The following is a 17,819-nucleotide window of genomic DNA, read 5'->3' as shown; positions in this document are numbered from 1 at the left end:
TTTGTGACGTGCTTCCCCGTGTTGCTGTTATGCTGCTGAAGAAAACAGATTAGAGAAGCCTTGACCTTTGGATTCTGGGTGTGCCCAACAAAACCTCAGATTCCACACATAAAATATCAGATGTAACATTTTAGTGGTAATGCTATTTTACAGCCCTGTCACCATTTATTTATCTGGCATAGTGTGACGTTATTTGGTAATAATTGGTGTCCTCTTGTATTCGTTAAAGTTATTTACCAAGTGACAACTAGTTATTGGGTAATATTAAGTAATTTACACTGTTTAAACTACATAAAATAGTTATGTTTCTGAATAAGTAGCAGGTAATTAGGCTGTAAAATAAAGTTACCCGTTTAGCATCTTTCAGCTTCATTAGTCAGATGTTTTATTAGAATCCATTTTGATCAAGTTTCACTACCCATAAATCATTTCTGTTGGCTTCTTGTGTTTGGCTTTGTTAATGACTCTTTCATTCAGAATATCCACCATTTGTCAATGTTTTGTTGAGATGTTTCTGTCTTGTCTGTGTCTATAACACAATGGATGACTTTTGCAGAGTACTAATGTCTGAAATAACATGAAATATGTAACACAACTTTGTTTATTTTTCATCCTCATTTCATCATGAATAAATACACATTTTATTTTTTCATAAGGGACTTAATTTCTGAGAATAGTCTCTTCATGTCAACAGACCGTTATACGGAATGTGTTTGATAAACCATAACTAACACAAGGGAAGTGCATCACATCTCAAATAATTTCTTTAAGACCGTAGGACTGTTTTCACAGACATTGAAATATCATTCTCCTTGACTAAATTGAATTTTATTCTGGACTATTAAAAAAACTGTCATGTGGATCTCATGTCAGTCCTTGCATCCGTAGCGGTCTATGAATTTTGGCAGTGGTTATGTTTCCCAGCCCCATCCCTGAGCTTTCTCAACAAATGGGACAGACTGTCTTGATACTCTGAGGTTTTGTTTAATAAAGAGGATTTTCTTTGGTGGAATCTTCCTTTTTCAACTTTTTCCTGACACATTCTCAGTCTAGTCTCAACACAGCTTGAAGTTCCTATAGCTGTCGACTAGTCAGAGAGCAGTAGTCCCAAGTTTGCTTTCCATGGCAACGTCCCGATTCTCCACCCTTTTCCAGAATTGTGCACTTGAACACTCCCTGTCATTGATTTAAAAGCATGAGATTAGTATAAGTAAGCATTGGCTGGAGGGAGTTTCCACCATTTTTAAATCCATGTAAGAAAGTGTGCAGTTATTTGCACACTTCGGGAGCAGGGTGGAAAATCGGGACCTAGCCCATATCTGACATAACCCCTTAACTAAGATTTCTTCCATTTGGCAAACTCATCCCCGCCCTCCACGGCCTTGATGTCGCCCACGGCGATCAGCAGCTGCGCCAGGTAGTACGTCGTCATGACGATGTGCCTGCCGTGCTCCAGGGGCTCCGTCACTTTGAAGGTCTGCAGCGCCAGCGTCAAGTCAGAGGTCATGAAGATCAAACTGCCCAGCATGATCAGCGGTCGGCGGGTGCGAACCGCCAGCGTAGCCATCAGAACGATCAGAGCCACGTACACCCCGACGCCGGGAGTCAGGGCGGCCGCGTCCGGCGTCTTCTGCAGGAAAGGGAAGAGGTAGGCGTAGAGGCCTCCCCCCAGCAGCCACAGGAGCAGGCAGAAGAAGTAGGACAGGGAAGAGGAGGGGCTGAGGGAGGAGTAACGAGTGGAGAGGAAGGTGAGGGAGTAGAGCAGGTGGGCCAAGGCGAAGTAGGCCATTCCTGAAGAGAGGATTAGAGAGACAACAACATTACTTTATTGCTCGTATTCCACCTGAAATAGAGATTTGTCTATTTGCTTTATCCGCCCCAACAAGACACACACAGAGCGGTTGGAGCACAGGGTCAGCTGCAGTGCAACACCCCAAGAGCAGCAATGGTGGGTTAAGTGTCTTGCTCAAGTGCACAACAGCAGGTGATGGCGCCATACATGGTTAATAGTCATAGAAGTATGTCAGAGTACTCCAGTGACGTTACACACCAGCCACCCTCCAGTGACATCCAGTCAGACATGAGATTCAAACTGCCAACCCTCCAGTGACATCCAGTCAGACATGAGATTCAAACTGCCAACCCTCCAGTGACATCCAGTCAGACATGAGATTCAAACTGCCAACCCTCCAGTGACATCCAGTCAGACATGGGATTCAAACTGCCAACCCTCCATTGACATCCAGTCAGACATGGGATTCAAACTGCCAACCCTCCAGTGACATCCAGTCAGACATGAGATTCAAACTGCCAACCCTCCAGTGACATCCAGTCAGACATGAGATTCAAACTGCCAACCCTCCAGTGACATCCAGTCAGACATGAGATTCAAACTGCCAACCCTCCAGTGACATCCAGTCAGACATGGGATTCAAACTGCCAACTCTCCAGTGACATCCAGTCAGACATGAGATTCAAACTGCCAACCCTCCAGTGACATCCAGTCAGACATGGGATTCAAACTGCCAACCCTCCAGTGACATCCAGTCAGACATGAGATTCAAACTGCCAACCCTCCAGTGACATCCAGTCAGACATGAGATTCAAACTGCCAACCCTCCAGTGACATCCAGTCAGACATGGGATTCAAACTGCCAACCCTCCATTGACATCCAGTCAGACATGGGATTCAAACTGCCAACCCTCCAGTGACATCCAGTCAGACATGAGATTCAAACTGCCAACCCTCCAGTGACATCCAGTCAGACATGAGATTCAAACTGCCAACCCTCCAGTGACATCCAGTCAGACATGGGATTCAAACTGCCAACTCTCCAGTGACATCCAGTCAGACATGAGATTCAAACTGCCAACCCTCCAGTGACATCCAGTCAGACATGGGATTCAAACTGCCAACCCTCCATTGACATCCAGTCAGACATGGGATTCAAACTGCCAACCCTCCAGTGACATCCAGTCAGACATGAGATTCAAACTGCCAACCCTCCAGTGACATCCAGTCAGACATGAGATTCAAACTGCCAACCCTCCAGTGACATCCAGTCAGACATGAGATTCAAACTGCCAACCCTCCAGTGACATCCAGTCAGACATGAGATTCAAACTGCCAACCCTCCAGTGACATCCAGTCAGACATGAGATTCAAACTGCCAACCCTCCAGTGACATCCAGTCAGACATGAGATTCAAACTGCCAACCCTCCAGTGACATCCAGTCAGACATGAGATTCAAACTGCCAACCCTCCAGTGACATCCAGTCAGACATGAGATTCAAACTGCCAACCCTCCAGTGACATCCAGTCAGACATGAGATTCAAACTGCCAACCCTCCAGTGACATCCAGTCAGACATGAGATTCAAACTGCCAACCCTCCAGTGACATCCAGTCAGACATGAGATTCAAACTGCCAACCCTCCAGTGACATCCAGTCAGACATGAGATTCAAACTGCCAACCCTCCAGTGACATCCAGTCAGACATGAGATTCAAACTGCCAACCCTCCAGTGACATCCAGTCAGACATGAGATTCAAACTGCCAACCCTCCAGTGACATCCAGTCAGACATGAGATTCAAACTGCCAACCCTCCAGTGACATCCAGTCAGACATGAGATTCAAACTGCCAACCCTCCAGTGACATCCAGTCAGACATGAGATTCAAACTGCCAACCCTCCAGTGACATCCAGTCAGACATGAGATTCAAACTGCCAACCCTCCAGTGACATCCAGTCAGACATGGGATTCAAACTGCCAACCCTCCAGTTTCTGGCTTGCCCTCTCTAACCTAGGCTATCTGCCATGTCTGTAGTGTCTGCAGGACTTTATCAGTAGCAGTAGAAAAAGCTCTCGTTACCATGGAGAAACAGCTCGGGACATATAAGGCAACAGTCTCCGCCTGCCGAGAAGATCAGGCCCCCCGCCACGCCGAGGAGACTCCTCCCCCCTTTGTAGCTCAGCACCAGGAGAGCCAATGAGATGACAGGGGCGGCCTTAATAGCCGCAGCGAGGACGGAGGGGGAGGAGTCAGGGATCCACAGATAGAAGTAGACAGCGATGGCCAGGAAGAACGGCGAGAGAAAGAGAAACAGAACACAGTACTGAGAGAGAGAGAGAGAGAGAGAGAGAGAGAGAGAGGAAGGGGAGACGAGAGGAGAGGAAGAAGGGAGGTAGTTAATATGAGAGATTTACAATAATTACATTATTATACATTAACACAAAAGTGTGTGTGTTATTAATGTGTGTGTGTGTGTGTGTGTGTGTGTGTGTGTGTGTGTGTGTGTGTGTGTGTGTGTGTGTGTGTGTGTGTGTGTGTGTGTGTGTGTGTGTGTGTGTGTGTGTGTGTGTGTGTGTGTGTGATTAGAGGTAAGGATCATACCGTGTTTCTTCGCTGTCTTCGGTCATAGGCGGCTGTTTCAAGGATGTCCATCTCTCTCAGAACCAAGGCCTGTATGTATCTGGGCTGTACCTGTTTCTTTTCTTCAGTCCTGCCTCCTTCCAGAGGATTTCATGTGTTTCTCTTTTCCTCTGTACTTCTCTCTCTCTCTTCTCTCTCCACTGGTTCAGTCTGTCTGAGTGTGTCCCTGTCTCTTGGTGCCGGTCGACATTGAACTTTGGACCAATCACAGTGACACGTTATCTGTCAGATTGCTCAGTTATAATCAATGCCCAATGTCTCCTCCTCTCAGTTTTACTTTTCAACTCTGCCAGTAGTGACCCTTGGCCCATCCAACTAGACCAGATAAGTGACATCAACTTGAGGGTGAAGTTGAACTGGGCCAGAGCCATGTATTAAGACATGACTCTGAACCAGGCTGTGTTCAGTAGGACACATGACTCTGAACCAGGCTGTGTTCAGTAGGGCACATAGCTCTGAACCAGGCTGTGTTCAGTAGGACACATGACTCTGAACCAGGCTGTGTTCAGTAGGGCACATGATTCTGAACCAGGCTGTGTTCAGTAGGACACATAGCTCTGAACCAGGCTGTGTTCAGTAGGACACATAGCTCTGAACCCGGCTGTGTTCAGTAGGGCACAACGCTGTGGAACGTTCAGATATTTAGAAAATATAAATTATGTAGAACAAATGTGCTAGCCTGAGTGCCAGTCTGTCTCGGCTCTACTGCCAATTCCTAATGGAATTTAGTAGGCAAAAGTGCAAACAGATCTGGGACCAGGCTACAAATATGCAGACATGCAGAATAAGTACTTGTGTCAGAAGCCAATGTCAGATAGCATGGCTATTACCTTGGGGACAGTCCTACAACAATCCCTGTACAATATACAATCTCTATCAGTATCTCATCAAAACCATTCTTCTCATTGTCTCCTGCCTCAAGGTTGTAAATAAAGACAAGTATTAGTTGGTATGTGATACATTTTGTGGAATAGAGCGACTCACTCTACTTAAAGTGTATCTATCCACAACTGTATGCAACAGTCACCAGCAGTACTTAGTTTGTCCACACAGTGGCAGTAGAGACATTCAGTCATACCAACACTAAGGGTTCTAACCCTAGTTCTATGAACGACAGTGAACCTGTAGTGAACCCAGAACCCTACCACCAAGAGGGTCAACTGGCCTGTCGGGTCAGGTGATCTAAGGGCAGAATAGGGCATTAACTAGCAGGACGCCGGTATGACGTCACACACAGACAATGTTGTGATAGTATTCATTTGATGCTTCTACGACTGTGTTGCCACTGGAGGCAGCATGTGACTTAGGCTACTGTGTACATTGTACTGTGTACATTACATTGTCCCACATTCAGTTGTAATCACTTCTGTGTGTGGCACAGCTCATAGGCTTTGCTGTATCCATTACAAGACCAACCAATTTTGTTGATCAAAATATAGATAAAATCCATCAAATATATTATCAGTCAGATAACGGCAGTATAGTTATCATTTGTTTTGTCCATAATCTATGACTTGTTCAGGTAGTTTCCTTTCACTGCCAGCCTTTCCTTTCACGGCTGCTAAACGTTGTGAAAATGTGTGGGTTCAAAAACAAAACCCACAACAATTTCACTGATACAGGGACTAATAATTAACATATTCTCTCAGAGTCGAACTTTGACCCCTACCTTTCCCACAATCCTCTGAGAAGGGGTGTCAGTTGGAATGTAGATTGCGAAGGAGAAGGTTTGGAGAGAAAGAGAGCAGGGAGAGGAATTCACCGGTGAGTAGCAGTAAATGTTGTTAAAAGGACAGTTTTGAGGACCACCAGAGTAGATAGGGTCTAGGTACAAAGTGAAGTTCTTGAAAAGATGAAGAGCTGAGAGAGAGAGAGAGAGAGAGAGAGAGAGAGAGAGAGAGAGAGAGAGAGAGAGAGAGAGAGAGAGAGAGAGAGAGAGAGAGAGAGCGAGAAAATAGAAACAATGATAAAGCTGTAAATAATACAATAGCTGATGGCCCAATGAGAGAAGGAAGGGCTGCATAAATCTATAGTGAGGCTCTGACCTGGAAAGGAAGTGAGGATGGTCAGGTGTCCAGCCTCCTAACAACCTGAACCCTGGCAATCAATCATTGGCCAGGTCAGAGGGGTCATGGATAGTTTGAAGAGCCAGTCTCTCTGGCACCATGGGGAGGTGGGTGGAGTGTGAGGTCATGAGAGAAGGAGAGCTCCATTGGCAGTGGGAATTATCAACTCATATACTTGTCTTCTCTGGTCTTCTTTCTCACCAGGAACCATGACTGACAAGTTGCCAGTGATGAGAATTGGAGTTGTGGGATATGGACATTTAGGTCAGTGGTGTATTCCCCTGTCTTCCTCCTCTCTTCCTCCCTCCTCATCACATCTCATATGTTCTCACTGTGGAATGGATTCATTTATTAAATGTAGTTTTACAGGGAAGATGCACATTCATCAACATTACTATAAAAGTGGCAGTTTTAGCCAGCCGACTAATTTTCAGCTGCAGTCCCTGGGTTGATTGCTGTGGTCAGTCTGTGTCAGTAGGTCCCATCTTCATAAATCATACCACTTTACAACAGGGTCATTCATTTACAGGCCCTCGAGGGCCTAAGTACTGCTGGGTTTCTTCTCTATCTGATTGTTAATTGATCAACTAATGTACTGATTGGGCGGAGAGTTCACCAGGTTTATGTTCTGTTTGACCTTTTATCTACAGATGTAGGATCTTAATTTGAGCCAGTTTGCTACAGCAGGAAAATAATCCTGCAGCAACAGGACATGTGCATTATTATGTGGATTATTATTAAAGGACTTTTTTGTGGGGGGTGATAAAAAAAAATTGTTTGGGAAAATCAAGTCTGGAATTTCAGAGTGGAAATTAAAAACTTCAGAAGACTTTTTAAAACTGAAATACACTACAAGTTGTCCTGCAACCGGGTGATCAAATGTAGATCCTACATCTGTACCTACTGGTATTCATAATGTTGATTGTATATTTATGATAGGCCTTTTGTTGTGTTCATGGTTTTCAGTTTGTATTGCCTACTACTGTATGTAGTAGTGAATACTACATAATAATGGCCGGAACGGAGCAAATGGAATGGCATCGAACACCTGGAAACCATAGAAACCATGTTTTATATGCTTGTTACCAATCCACTAATATCGCTCCAGTCATTACCACAAGACTGTTCTCCCCAATTAAGGTGCCACCAACATCCTGTGATTACACAGTCAGCCCAATTCTGATATTCCTTTCACCAATTGTTCTTTTGACCAATCAGATCAGCTCTTTGCCAGTAATTCAACAACATATCAGAATTGTTCTGCCTGTGTAAACACTGCCAATTAAACTTGAATTTGTTGAACTTCCAGGGCAGTACCTTGTGGAGCGGCTCCAGAGAGAAGGGGCCCAGGTGGGCCTGACACTGGTCTTTGTGTGGAACAGAAACACTGACAAACTCAGAGAATCAGTGGCTGAGGAGCTGATTCTACACAACCTCCCAGACTTTACAGACAGGTAGAGAGCCACGTCACACACACACACACACACACACACACACACACACACACACACACACACACACACACACACACACACACACACACACACACACACACACACCCACACACACACACACACACACACACACACACACACACACACACACACACACACACACACACACACACACACACACACACACACACACACACACACACACACACACACACACACACACACTGTAATGTGTGTTATGTCATGTGCACAAGTAACGTGTGTGTGTGTGTGTTCTAGGGGTGCTGATGTGATTGTGGAGGTGTGTCATCCCAAAATTGTAAAAGACTTTGGAGTCCAATTCCTCTCTAAGGCCCATTTTCTGGTAAGATCTCGCTCTCTCTCTCTCTGTTTCCATTTTCTGGTAAGATCCCTCTCTCTCTCTATGTTTCTATTTTCTAGTAAGATCCCTCTCTCTCTGTTTCCATTTTTTGGTAAGATCCCTCTCTCTCTCTCTGTTTCCATTTTCTTGTAAGATCTCTCTGTTTCTAAAAACATCTAAATTAACACTTTAGAGCATTATCTCTTATTGAACATTCTTTAGCTAGCTAGATTGTGGTCTAATTTCTTTCTTTTAAAGTCACTTTGTTACACTGTGCACCAGAAATGAAGTAACTACTCCCTCCCTCTCTCTCCCTCCCTCTCTCTCCTCCCTCTCCCTCCTCCCTCCTCCCTCTATCTCTCCCTCCCTTCCTCTCTGTCTGCCTCTGTTTTAGGTGGGCTCTCCTTCAGCCCTCTCAGACCCACAGCTGAACCAGGAACTGCGCCAGGCTGCAGAGCATCATGGGAGGACCCTATATGTCCCCAGTGGTGCATTGTGGGGAGGCCAGGATATCCTGAGACTCAATGATAGTGGATCTTTAAAGGTGCAGGGAAGGAGGGAGGAGGAAAGAGGATTTAACAAGTAAAATATGTTCATTTATAAGGGATAGCATAGTTAATAGTTAAGTTGGTTACGTTATGTAGATAGTTAAGTTAATATATAAGAGTTAGTATAAGATAATGTGTAGACCTTATTAATGTGAGATTAAATTCAGATTGTTATTAAAGGTGAAGAAGGTCATTGTTCTCTATTACATAGAACATGCAGAATGGTTGTAGTGGACAGAATGCTGTTACATAGAGCATGCAGAATGGTTGTAGTGGACAGAATTCTGTTACATAGAGCATACAGAATGGTTGTACTGGACAGAATGCTGTTACATAGAGCGTGCAGAATGGTTATACTGGACAGAATGCTGTTACATAGAGCATACAGAATGGTTGTACTGGACAGAATGCTGTTACATAGAGCATGCAGAATGGTTGTAGTGGACAGAATGCTGTTACATAGAGCATACAGAATGGTTATACTGGACAGAATGCTGTTACATAGAGCGTGCAGAATGGTTATACTGGACAGAATGCTGTTACATAGAGCATACAGAATGGTTGTAGTGGACAGAATGCTGTTACATAGAGCATGCAGAATGGTTATACTGGACAGAATGCTGTTACATAGAGCATACAGAATGGTTGTAGTGGACAGAATGCTGTTACATAGAGCATGCAGAATGGTTGTACAAGACAGAATGCTGTTACATAGACCTAATTTTCTGCATTTTCCCAAAACCTCTACAAAAACGCAATTAATTTCCCAATAGACTTTGTCCAACGAACCATGGTGGAGTTAGTTCCTACAAAAAGACACCATTACTATTGCTCTCTATTCCCTTTAAATAGCTTTAAATCTGAAGAGTTTCTGTTGTATTACTGATGTACAAAACACAAGTTTTCTAAATCCCTCCTCTGCCTCTGCTCCTCTCCTCTTTCTTTACTAATCTCACGCCCCCTCCTCTCGTTTTTTGCTTGAAGGCACTGTTCATCCGGATGTCCAAGCACCCGTCATGTTTCCGTCTGACAGGAGACGTGCTGTCTGATTGGACAGAGGATGAGGGGAGGCGGGTCTTATTCGGTGGCTCGGTGGCAGAGCTCTGTCCTGTCGCCCCTAACAACGTCAACACCATGGCGGCAGCAGCCATCGCAGCGGGGACCCTGGGTTTCGCTGGCGTCCAGGGGGAGATTGTGTCGGATACGGCGTAAGCAGAGCTTCTTAAATAACCCAAGATAGTTCAGAATGCGCTATTACAATGGGAATCACTGTAACACTATGGGCAGAACAAGCAAGGAGGTGAGCTTGTTCTGCCCATAGTGTTACAAAATACATGCTGGCACGTTCCAGCATGTATTTGCATAGCCTATTTCAGTTAAGGAACCCCCACTCTCTGAAGCACAGCTGTGCAATAACTTAATTCACCCCCACACTTCTACACAGCATATCTTTTTAGAAAGGTTGGCACTGAGTCAAGTGTACAAAACCTAGAGGACACTAGGGTAAATTAGTCTCTAACAAGGGCAAAGGCATTGGCCCACTATGTCATAGTCATATTCTCTCCCTCTCCTAGACTAAGTGATTACCATGTGGTGGAGGTGGAGGTTACTGGTGCCAATGGCTTCACAGTGCATACAGTGAGGAGGAACCCAGCCAAACTTGGAGCTGTAACTGGGAGTGCCACCTACAACTCCTTCTGGAGCAGCTTACTGGGTGGGTTCTGCTGTAGAGGGTGTGTGTGTGTGGCATGAATCAGTGTGAGAACATGAAGGGTTGTGTTGTCTAACGTCCGGTCCATCCTCTCCTTTTCTTCTATCAGTGTGTAAGGGACATGGTGGCCGGGTTCACTTGTGCTGAAGAGGGAGGGATTTCAGAAGACAATTCCCTCTACCAACCAAACACTCACAACACTATGGTACTGAAACACACATTACACAACACTATGGTACTGAAACATACTACACAACACTATGGTACTGAAACACACTACACAACACTATGGTACTGAAACACACATTACACAACACTATGGTACTGAACAGTCTGCAGTGGCTGTGTCTGTAGTTACTGATCATGTGTGAGCAAAGATGGGCTTGCTTCATATATGGTGTGACTATCAGGATTGACAAAGATGGGCTTGCTTCATATATGGTGTGACTGTATCAGGATGGACAAAGATGGGCTTGCTTCTTATATGGTGTGACTCTATCAGGATTGACAAAGATGGGCTTGCTTCTTATATGGTGTGACTGTATCAGGATGGACAAAGATGGGCTTGCTTCATATATGGTGTGACTGTATCAGGATTGACAAAGATGGGCTTGCTTCTTATATGGTGTGACTGTATCAGGATGGACAAAGATGGGCTTGCTTCTTATATGGTGTGACTGTATCAGGATTGACAAAGATGGGCTTGCTTCTTATATGGTGTGACTGTATCAGGATTGACAAAGATGGGCTTGCTTCTTATATGGTGTGACTGTATCAGGATGGACAAAGATGGGCTTGCTTCTTATATGGTGTGACTATCAGGATTGACAAAGATGGGCTTGCTTCTTATATGGTGTGACTGTATCAGGATTGACAAAGATGGGCTTGCTTCTTATATGGTGTGACTGTATCAGGATGGACAAAGATGGGCTTGCTTCTTATATGGTGTGACTGTATCAGGATTGACAAAGATGGGCTTGCTTCTTATATGGTGTGACTGTATCAGGATTGACAAAGATGGGCTTGCTTCTTATATGGTGTGACTGTATCAGGATGGACAAAGATGGGCTTGCTTCATATATGGTGTGACTGTATCAGGATTGACAAAGATGGGCTTGCTTCTTATATGGTGTGACTGTATCAGGATGGACAAAGATGGGCTTGCTTCATATATGGTGTGACTATCAGGATTGAGAAAGATGGGCTTGCTTCATATATGGTGTGACTATCAGGATTGACAAAGATGGGCTTGCTTCATATATGGTGTGACTATCAGGCTTGACAAAAACAAGTCTGCATCTACAATTCTGGGGAATCAAATGCTGCACCTTCATCCTACAAAGTCCTACTACTGGATCCCAGCAGCACTTCCCTCCTTTTCTCTACAAATTAAAATATGACTTTGTGAAGTAACAATTTAAATGACCAACTCCCTCAGGGTGATGGCAGGCACCACATTCATTAGCAATCGTCTAGCAACAAGCCACAACTTTTACAGCTCGTATACAGTTACATCCACTACAATACATGTTAACAGTAACGTATGATGATCTTTATGTGGTGTCTTGGTGTTGTCACCACACACACCATTGTGACCTTAAAACTAGAAGGTTCTATCTGCAAAAATAAGGTTCTGAACCCTAATTGGTTTGAATTATGTTTTTGTATCTTGTATTGTTTTGAACTTAACATGAATTGAATTATTTAGAGTACTATATATGTAGAGAACATTGTACAGAACAAGGAATAACAAAATGTCAATAACAAAACATGCAGATAGAACCTTATAGTTCCAAGCTCTCACAGTATTTCCTGTTGTAGTAAAACCCCAACAAAAGAGAAGAGTCCTGTGTTTCATCATTAATACATAGACTTTATTTTCTCCTCCTCTGGTGTGTGATTGTAACACAAACAAACTGACAGCAGTGTGGGATCTGGATCAACTCATCTCGTTATCTGGCTGTGCACAGCTGGGAATAGGATCCACCCAAACCTGTGACCTTTTCCCTTCCTCCTCTCTAATACAGTCTGTCGTCTAAAAACACCACTAGCTTCTCAGGACGGAAGCCCCACCTTTTACCTAAACCTCAGAGTGCAGGCAGAATCAGTGTTCCATCACAAACATACACATACACACAAAGAAAAACACTCAAACACAGGCTCACTGACTGAAAGGTTAAAAGGTGACCAATCGACAGTTTTTACACACAGTAATGCCGGTTCTAATACAGTACAAGGCCCAGAGACGACGACAACGCCCACAGAAAGGTCTGAATCTCTGAACGAATGGGAGCCTGTTTCAGCAGGAGGCTCTTCAGCAGGACGTTCTGAGGCTCAGCCATAGAGTTAGAAAGAGGACTCATCTTAGTATCTGTGGTAGAAGCCCTCAATGGCAATGTCCATGCAGAAAACGGGCTATATACAGTACATCTATCTAGTCTAACTCTATGGGCCCAGCTCTAAATGTGTCGCTTATTGGTTTCCTAGCCTAGGGAAGTACTGCTGCTGGTTGGGTTGCTGTTACTGCTACAGTGTGACAGGAAAAGTGCCCGCTGCTGTTTAAACAGGTTGCTGTTACTGCTTCAGTGTCTGAACAGGATAATTGCCGCTGTTGGGTAGGTTGTGTGACTATGACATAGTGGGCCATACCTTTGCCCTTGTTAGCAAGACTAATTAGCCCTAGTTTCTTTATCCTGATGATACGGTTATCTTAGCCTCAGTTACAACTCATGTTAGTCTACACTGGCAAGGATTTCATAAATTCCTAGATTAAGGACCAGAGCACAGGAGGTTGGTGGCACCTTAATTGGGGAGGACGGGCTCATGGTAATGGCTGGAGCAGAATACCTGGAATGGTATCAAATACATCAAACACATGGTTTCAGTCATTACTACAGCTGATCCTCCCTCAGCAGCCTCCTGTGGACCAGAGGTAACCTAGATTAATGACCAGAGGTAACCTAGATTAATGACCAGAGGTAACCTAGATTAATGACCAGAGGTAACCTAGATTAATGACCAGAGGTAACCTAGATTAATGACCAGAGGTAACCTAGATTAATGACCAGAGGTAACCTAGATTAATGACCAGAGGTAACCTAGATTAATGACCAGAGGTAACCTAGATTAATGACCAGAGGTAACCTAGATTAATGACCAGAGGTAACCCTCCTATATACTCCAAGTTACCCCACTTTGTTATCTCAAAGCTGGGCTCTTTAACTCAAGGAAACGTCACCCGGCTTGCCATCCTTTCCCTCTCCTCCTCCATGTCAGGACAGGATGCCCACAGAGGCGGAGCTGCATGTAGGTTTGGAAGACGTTCTGGCTGCTGGATGAATAACATTCTGTAACAGCTCATCTCTTCAGCAGTTGTCAGATCTATATTATGGAAGTGGAGACGGTCAAGATAAGAGTGCCGTGTTTGAAACATATATGTTGTGTGGTGAGTGTCAGCATATGTACGTTTGTGTATGTTGTGTGTGTGTGTGAGACAGTCAGTTTTTCACGCTGGCGGCTCCGTTTTTCTCTCCGTTGGCACCTGGCAGGGTGTAAGGCAAGGCGGGACCCTTTTTACTAGGCAGGGTCAAGGGCTGGCGGATGTTCAAGCGGTCTTTCTCTGCCTCTGCATCTTCGTCATAGCGGTCATCATCTTCTTCCGCCTCGCTTTGGCGGGGGGAGGAGTGGCGCGACAGAGACGGAGATGGGGGCACAGAGGCCGGTCTAGGGTAACGGAAACCTTGGGCCTGAAAAGAAAGGTTGGTGGGGTTTAGAGGGTAAGACACAGACAACACGCCACGGCTGTGTTTAGACAGGCAGACACATTCTGATATGTTTTTCACCAATTGATCTTTTGACCAATCACGTCAGATGTATTTCAGATCTGATTGGCCAAAATACCAATTAGTTAAAAAAGATCAGAATTGGGCTGCCTGTCTAAACACAGCCAGAGTAGCATAGCAGTATGTTGAATCTCTGACACTTTCTCATAAGATTTACTAATCCAGATGTTTATTTCATATATGAAATGAGATGCACAGGGGTGTCCAACTCAATCCCGTCAGGGCTGTGTCTGCTGTTTTTTGTTAGTTCCTTTCAAATTGTATCCAATTAGGACAGAGACAACCAGGTGAGGGGAGTGCCTAATTAATATGACCTTAATTGATCAAGTACAAGGGAGGAAGGAAAACCTGCAGACACTCAGCCTCCAGGTAATTGTGTAAACACCCCTGTTATAACCCCCAGGTAATTGAGTAAACACCCCTGTTATAACCCTCAGGCCTCCAGGTAATTGCGTAAACACCCCTGTTATAACCCCCAGGCCTCCAGGTAATTGAGTAAACACCCCTGTTATAACCCTCAGCCCTCCAGGTAATTGTGTAAACACTCCTGTTATAACCCCCAGGCCTCCAGGTAATTGAGTAAACACCTGTTTAAAAAAAAAAATAGTCCAACTAAAAATGTTCACTACAGCAAATTCCTACTGAATGGATGAAGAACAAATGTTTTACTAATCTCCCCCGGGCACCATTATAGGTAGTTTCCAATGGTGTAGAATTATTTCATTATAGGTAGTTTCCAATGGTGTAGAATTATTTCAAGTAAGTACCCATTGTTATCCAAAAGGAGGAAACAGCATCTCCTTTCCATACAGACAGACAGACAGACAGAAGACAGACAGACTTACAGTCTCAGAGTCATGAGGTTGGTAGAAGTAGGTATCCGGGAAGGCTTTAGCCAGGGCCATGTGACGAGCTGATATGTAATACTGAGAGAGAGAAAAGAGGAGAGAGATAAGATGACAGTTATAGTAGAACAGTTGACATTTCTTCTCTTGGTAAAGGTGAAAGTTCTCACCCTGCCCAGATATCTCCAGTCCAGAAGGTCACTCAGGCGCTCGGTGCGGTTCCGCTGGATGATCCTGGCGCGCCGGCTCTGCTGACAGAACTGGAACAGGTACGATGTGAGCTGGTTACATGACTCATCAACCCCTCTGTACCGTCGATCAAGGATGTAGATTCCTGAGGTAGAGTACAACAGCATTAGTCAAATCTACTGGAGATCAGTTGGTAGAGAATGGCGTTTGTAATGCCAAAGGTTGTGTGTTCAATTCCTGCTGGAACCACCCATACGTACAATATATACATGAATGACTGTCTCTTTGGATAAAAGCCTCATCTAAATGACATATCATATTGGGACCATTACTTCTCTAAATGTAGAATGTTTAATCAGCCCCTTGGAAGACACTAAACAACCTGGACTTGGACCCATTCTGAACACACCGTATGCTGAGGGATCCGCTATGTGTTCCTCCATGAAGCAGCCAAACCCAGAGAGGTTGGTAGAGATTGAGGGGATCCCCATGACTGTACACTCAGCTGAGAGAGAAAGATTGAAGTAAATATACGTGTATATGCCATACAGCCAATGTACAAGACAACCATATCTCCATGGTTCATAGTATCTATAAGAGTCTACCTGGTGTATATCCCCATGGTTCATAGTATCTATAAGAGTCTACCTGGTGTATATCCCCATGGTACATAGTATCTTTAAGAGTACCTGGTGTATATCCCCATGGTTCATAGTATCTATAAGAGTCTACCTGGTGTATATCCCCATGGTTCATAGTATCTATAAGAGTCTACCTGGTGTATATCCCCATGGTACATAGTATCTATAAGAGTCTACCTGGTGTATATCCCCATGGTTCATAGTATCTATAAGAGTCTACCTGGTGTATATCCCCATGGTTCATAGTATCTATAAGAGTCTACCTGGTGTATATCCCCATGGTTCATAGTATCTATAAGAGTCTACCTGGTGTATATCCCCATGGTTCATAGTATCTATAAGAGTCTACCTGGTGTATATCCCCATGGTACATAGTATCTATAAGAGTCTACCTGGTGTATATCCCCATGGTTCATAGTATCTATAAGAGTCTACCTGGTGTATATCCCCATGGTACATAGTATCTATAAGAGTCTACCTGGTGTATATCCCCATGGTTCATAGTATCTATAAGAGTCTACCTGGTGTATATCCCCATGGTACATAGTATCTTTAAGAGTACCTGGTGTATATCCCCATGGTTCATAGTATCTATAAGAGTCTACCTGGTGTATATCCCCATGGTTCATAGTATCTATAAGAGTCTACCTGGTGTATATCCCCATGGTACATAGTATCTATAAGAGTCTACCTGGTGTATATCCCCATGGTTCATAGTATCTATAAGAGTCTACCTGGTGTATATCCCCATGGTTCATAGTATCTATAAGAGTCTACCTGGTGTATATCCCCATGGTTCATAGTATCTATAAGAGTCTACCTGGTGTATATCCCCATGGTACATAGTATCTATAAGAGTCTACCTGGTGTATATCTCCATGGTTCATAGTATCTATAAGAGTCTACCTGGTGTATATCCCCATGGTTCATAGTATCTATAAGAGTCTACCTGGTGTATATCCCCATGGTTCATAGTATCTATAAGAGTCTACCTGGTGTATATCCCCATGGTTCATAGTATCTATAAGAGTCTACCTGGTGTATATCCCCATGGTACATAGTATATATAAGAGTCTACCTGGTGTATATCCCCATGGTTCATAGTATCTATAAGAGTCTACCTGGTGTATATCCCCATGGTTCATAGTAAGAGGGGAACACTCCAAGATGGCAGCCTCTTACAAACTCTTCATAATCCATCGGCAGGAGGGGAGAGGTGGAGGACAGGAACTCTGGGTGGAAGATCACCTAAAAGGATGATGGGAAACACAAATGAAGCAGGGGATGAGGACAGAGTTGACCAGATGAAAGAGATGCACTTCCACCATATTATTTACACCAGTTTTACAAGTCTTCCAATCAGTGCAGAAGAAGGGGAAGAGAGGAATTATTTTGAAGCAGTTGAACCCATTTGACCCCCAGCTCTGCAGCAGGTTGGGCTATGGTTTCTAGTCCAGACTGGCCTGTGCATCAGTCGTAGGATAGTGTTATAGGAATGACATTTGTGTGACGGGAGGGACCAGAGCAGAGCACAGTGTGACGGTTATGTATTTGTAAAGTGTCAGTATGGCCCACATGTCATCTCACTAGCAAATGAGGACACAATGGCAATGAGCCTCTGGCCTTTGTGTTTTTATCCTGGAGAATTGTTGACATAGGCTATGTAACGTCGTCTCCGGCTGGAGCTGCCTAGTACTTTTAATTATCTAATTAATTCAATCAATCT

The 17,819-nt window shown here is 44.2% G+C and overlaps 3 protein-coding genes across 5 annotated transcripts in view; 1 reads left to right on the top strand and 2 right to left on the bottom strand.

The window, feature by feature from the left end:
- Positions 1 to 56: 56 nt before the first annotated feature.
- Positions 57 to 4,664, bottom strand: LOC139579207 (lysoplasmalogenase TMEM86B-like). The gene is made up of 3 exons (XM_071407690.1): positions 4,398 to 4,664; positions 3,876 to 4,119; positions 57 to 1,791 (listed from the first exon to the last, which is right to left on the bottom strand). The coding sequence occupies exons 1-3, from the start codon at positions 4,446 to 4,448 to the stop codon at positions 1,337 to 1,339; spliced, it is 750 nt and encodes a 249-aa protein (XP_071263791.1). The 5' UTR covers positions 4,449 to 4,664; the 3' UTR covers positions 57 to 1,336.
- Positions 4,665 to 6,087: 1,423 nt separating this feature from the next.
- On the top strand, positions 6,088 to 12,725 carry aspdh (aspartate dehydrogenase domain containing). Of its 2 annotated transcripts, XM_071407293.1 has the most exons (9): positions 6,088 to 6,200; positions 6,707 to 6,766; positions 7,812 to 7,956; positions 8,236 to 8,320; positions 8,712 to 8,861; positions 9,850 to 10,073; positions 10,440 to 10,579; positions 10,686 to 10,767; positions 10,854 to 12,725. In XM_071407293.1, the coding sequence occupies exons 2-8, from the start codon at positions 6,712 to 6,714 to the stop codon at positions 10,721 to 10,723; spliced, it is 837 nt and encodes a 278-aa protein (XP_071263394.1). In that variant the 5' UTR covers positions 6,088 to 6,200; positions 6,707 to 6,711; the 3' UTR covers positions 10,724 to 10,767; positions 10,854 to 12,725. The 2 variants fall into 2 exon arrangements, with proteins under 2 accessions (XP_071263394.1, XP_071263311.1); XM_071407210.1 differs by having other exon boundaries at positions 10,686 to 12,725.
- Positions 12,429 to 17,819, bottom strand: part of LOC139576983 (glycogen [starch] synthase, muscle-like) — a 23,658-nt gene continuing 18,267 nt past the window's right edge. Inside the window, exons 12-17 of one of the 2 annotated variants that reach the window (XR_011675202.1) lie at positions 17,215 to 17,341; positions 15,862 to 15,957; positions 15,434 to 15,597; positions 15,264 to 15,344; positions 13,744 to 14,322; positions 12,429 to 13,559 (exon numbers count right to left, since the gene is read on the bottom strand). Coding sequence is in view for 1 of the 2 variants with exons in the window: in XM_071403697.1 (XP_071259798.1) it covers positions 14,074 to 14,322; positions 15,264 to 15,344; positions 15,434 to 15,597; positions 15,862 to 15,957; positions 17,215 to 17,341 (717 nt within the window). In the remaining variant the exon portion in view is untranslated. Of the gene's footprint in view, positions 14,323 to 15,263; positions 15,345 to 15,433; positions 15,598 to 15,861; positions 15,958 to 17,214; positions 17,342 to 17,819 lie in introns of both variants that reach the window. The other variant, XM_071403697.1, reaches the window with a different exon arrangement.

The sequence above is a fragment of the Salvelinus alpinus genome, chromosome 1 (assembly GCF_045679555.1).
Source record: "Salvelinus alpinus chromosome 1, SLU_Salpinus.1, whole genome shotgun sequence".
In the NCBI taxonomy this organism is placed as follows: Eukaryota; Metazoa; Chordata; class Actinopteri; order Salmoniformes; family Salmonidae; genus Salvelinus; species Salvelinus alpinus.
This window is presented reverse-complemented; position numbering and strand designations above follow the sequence as displayed.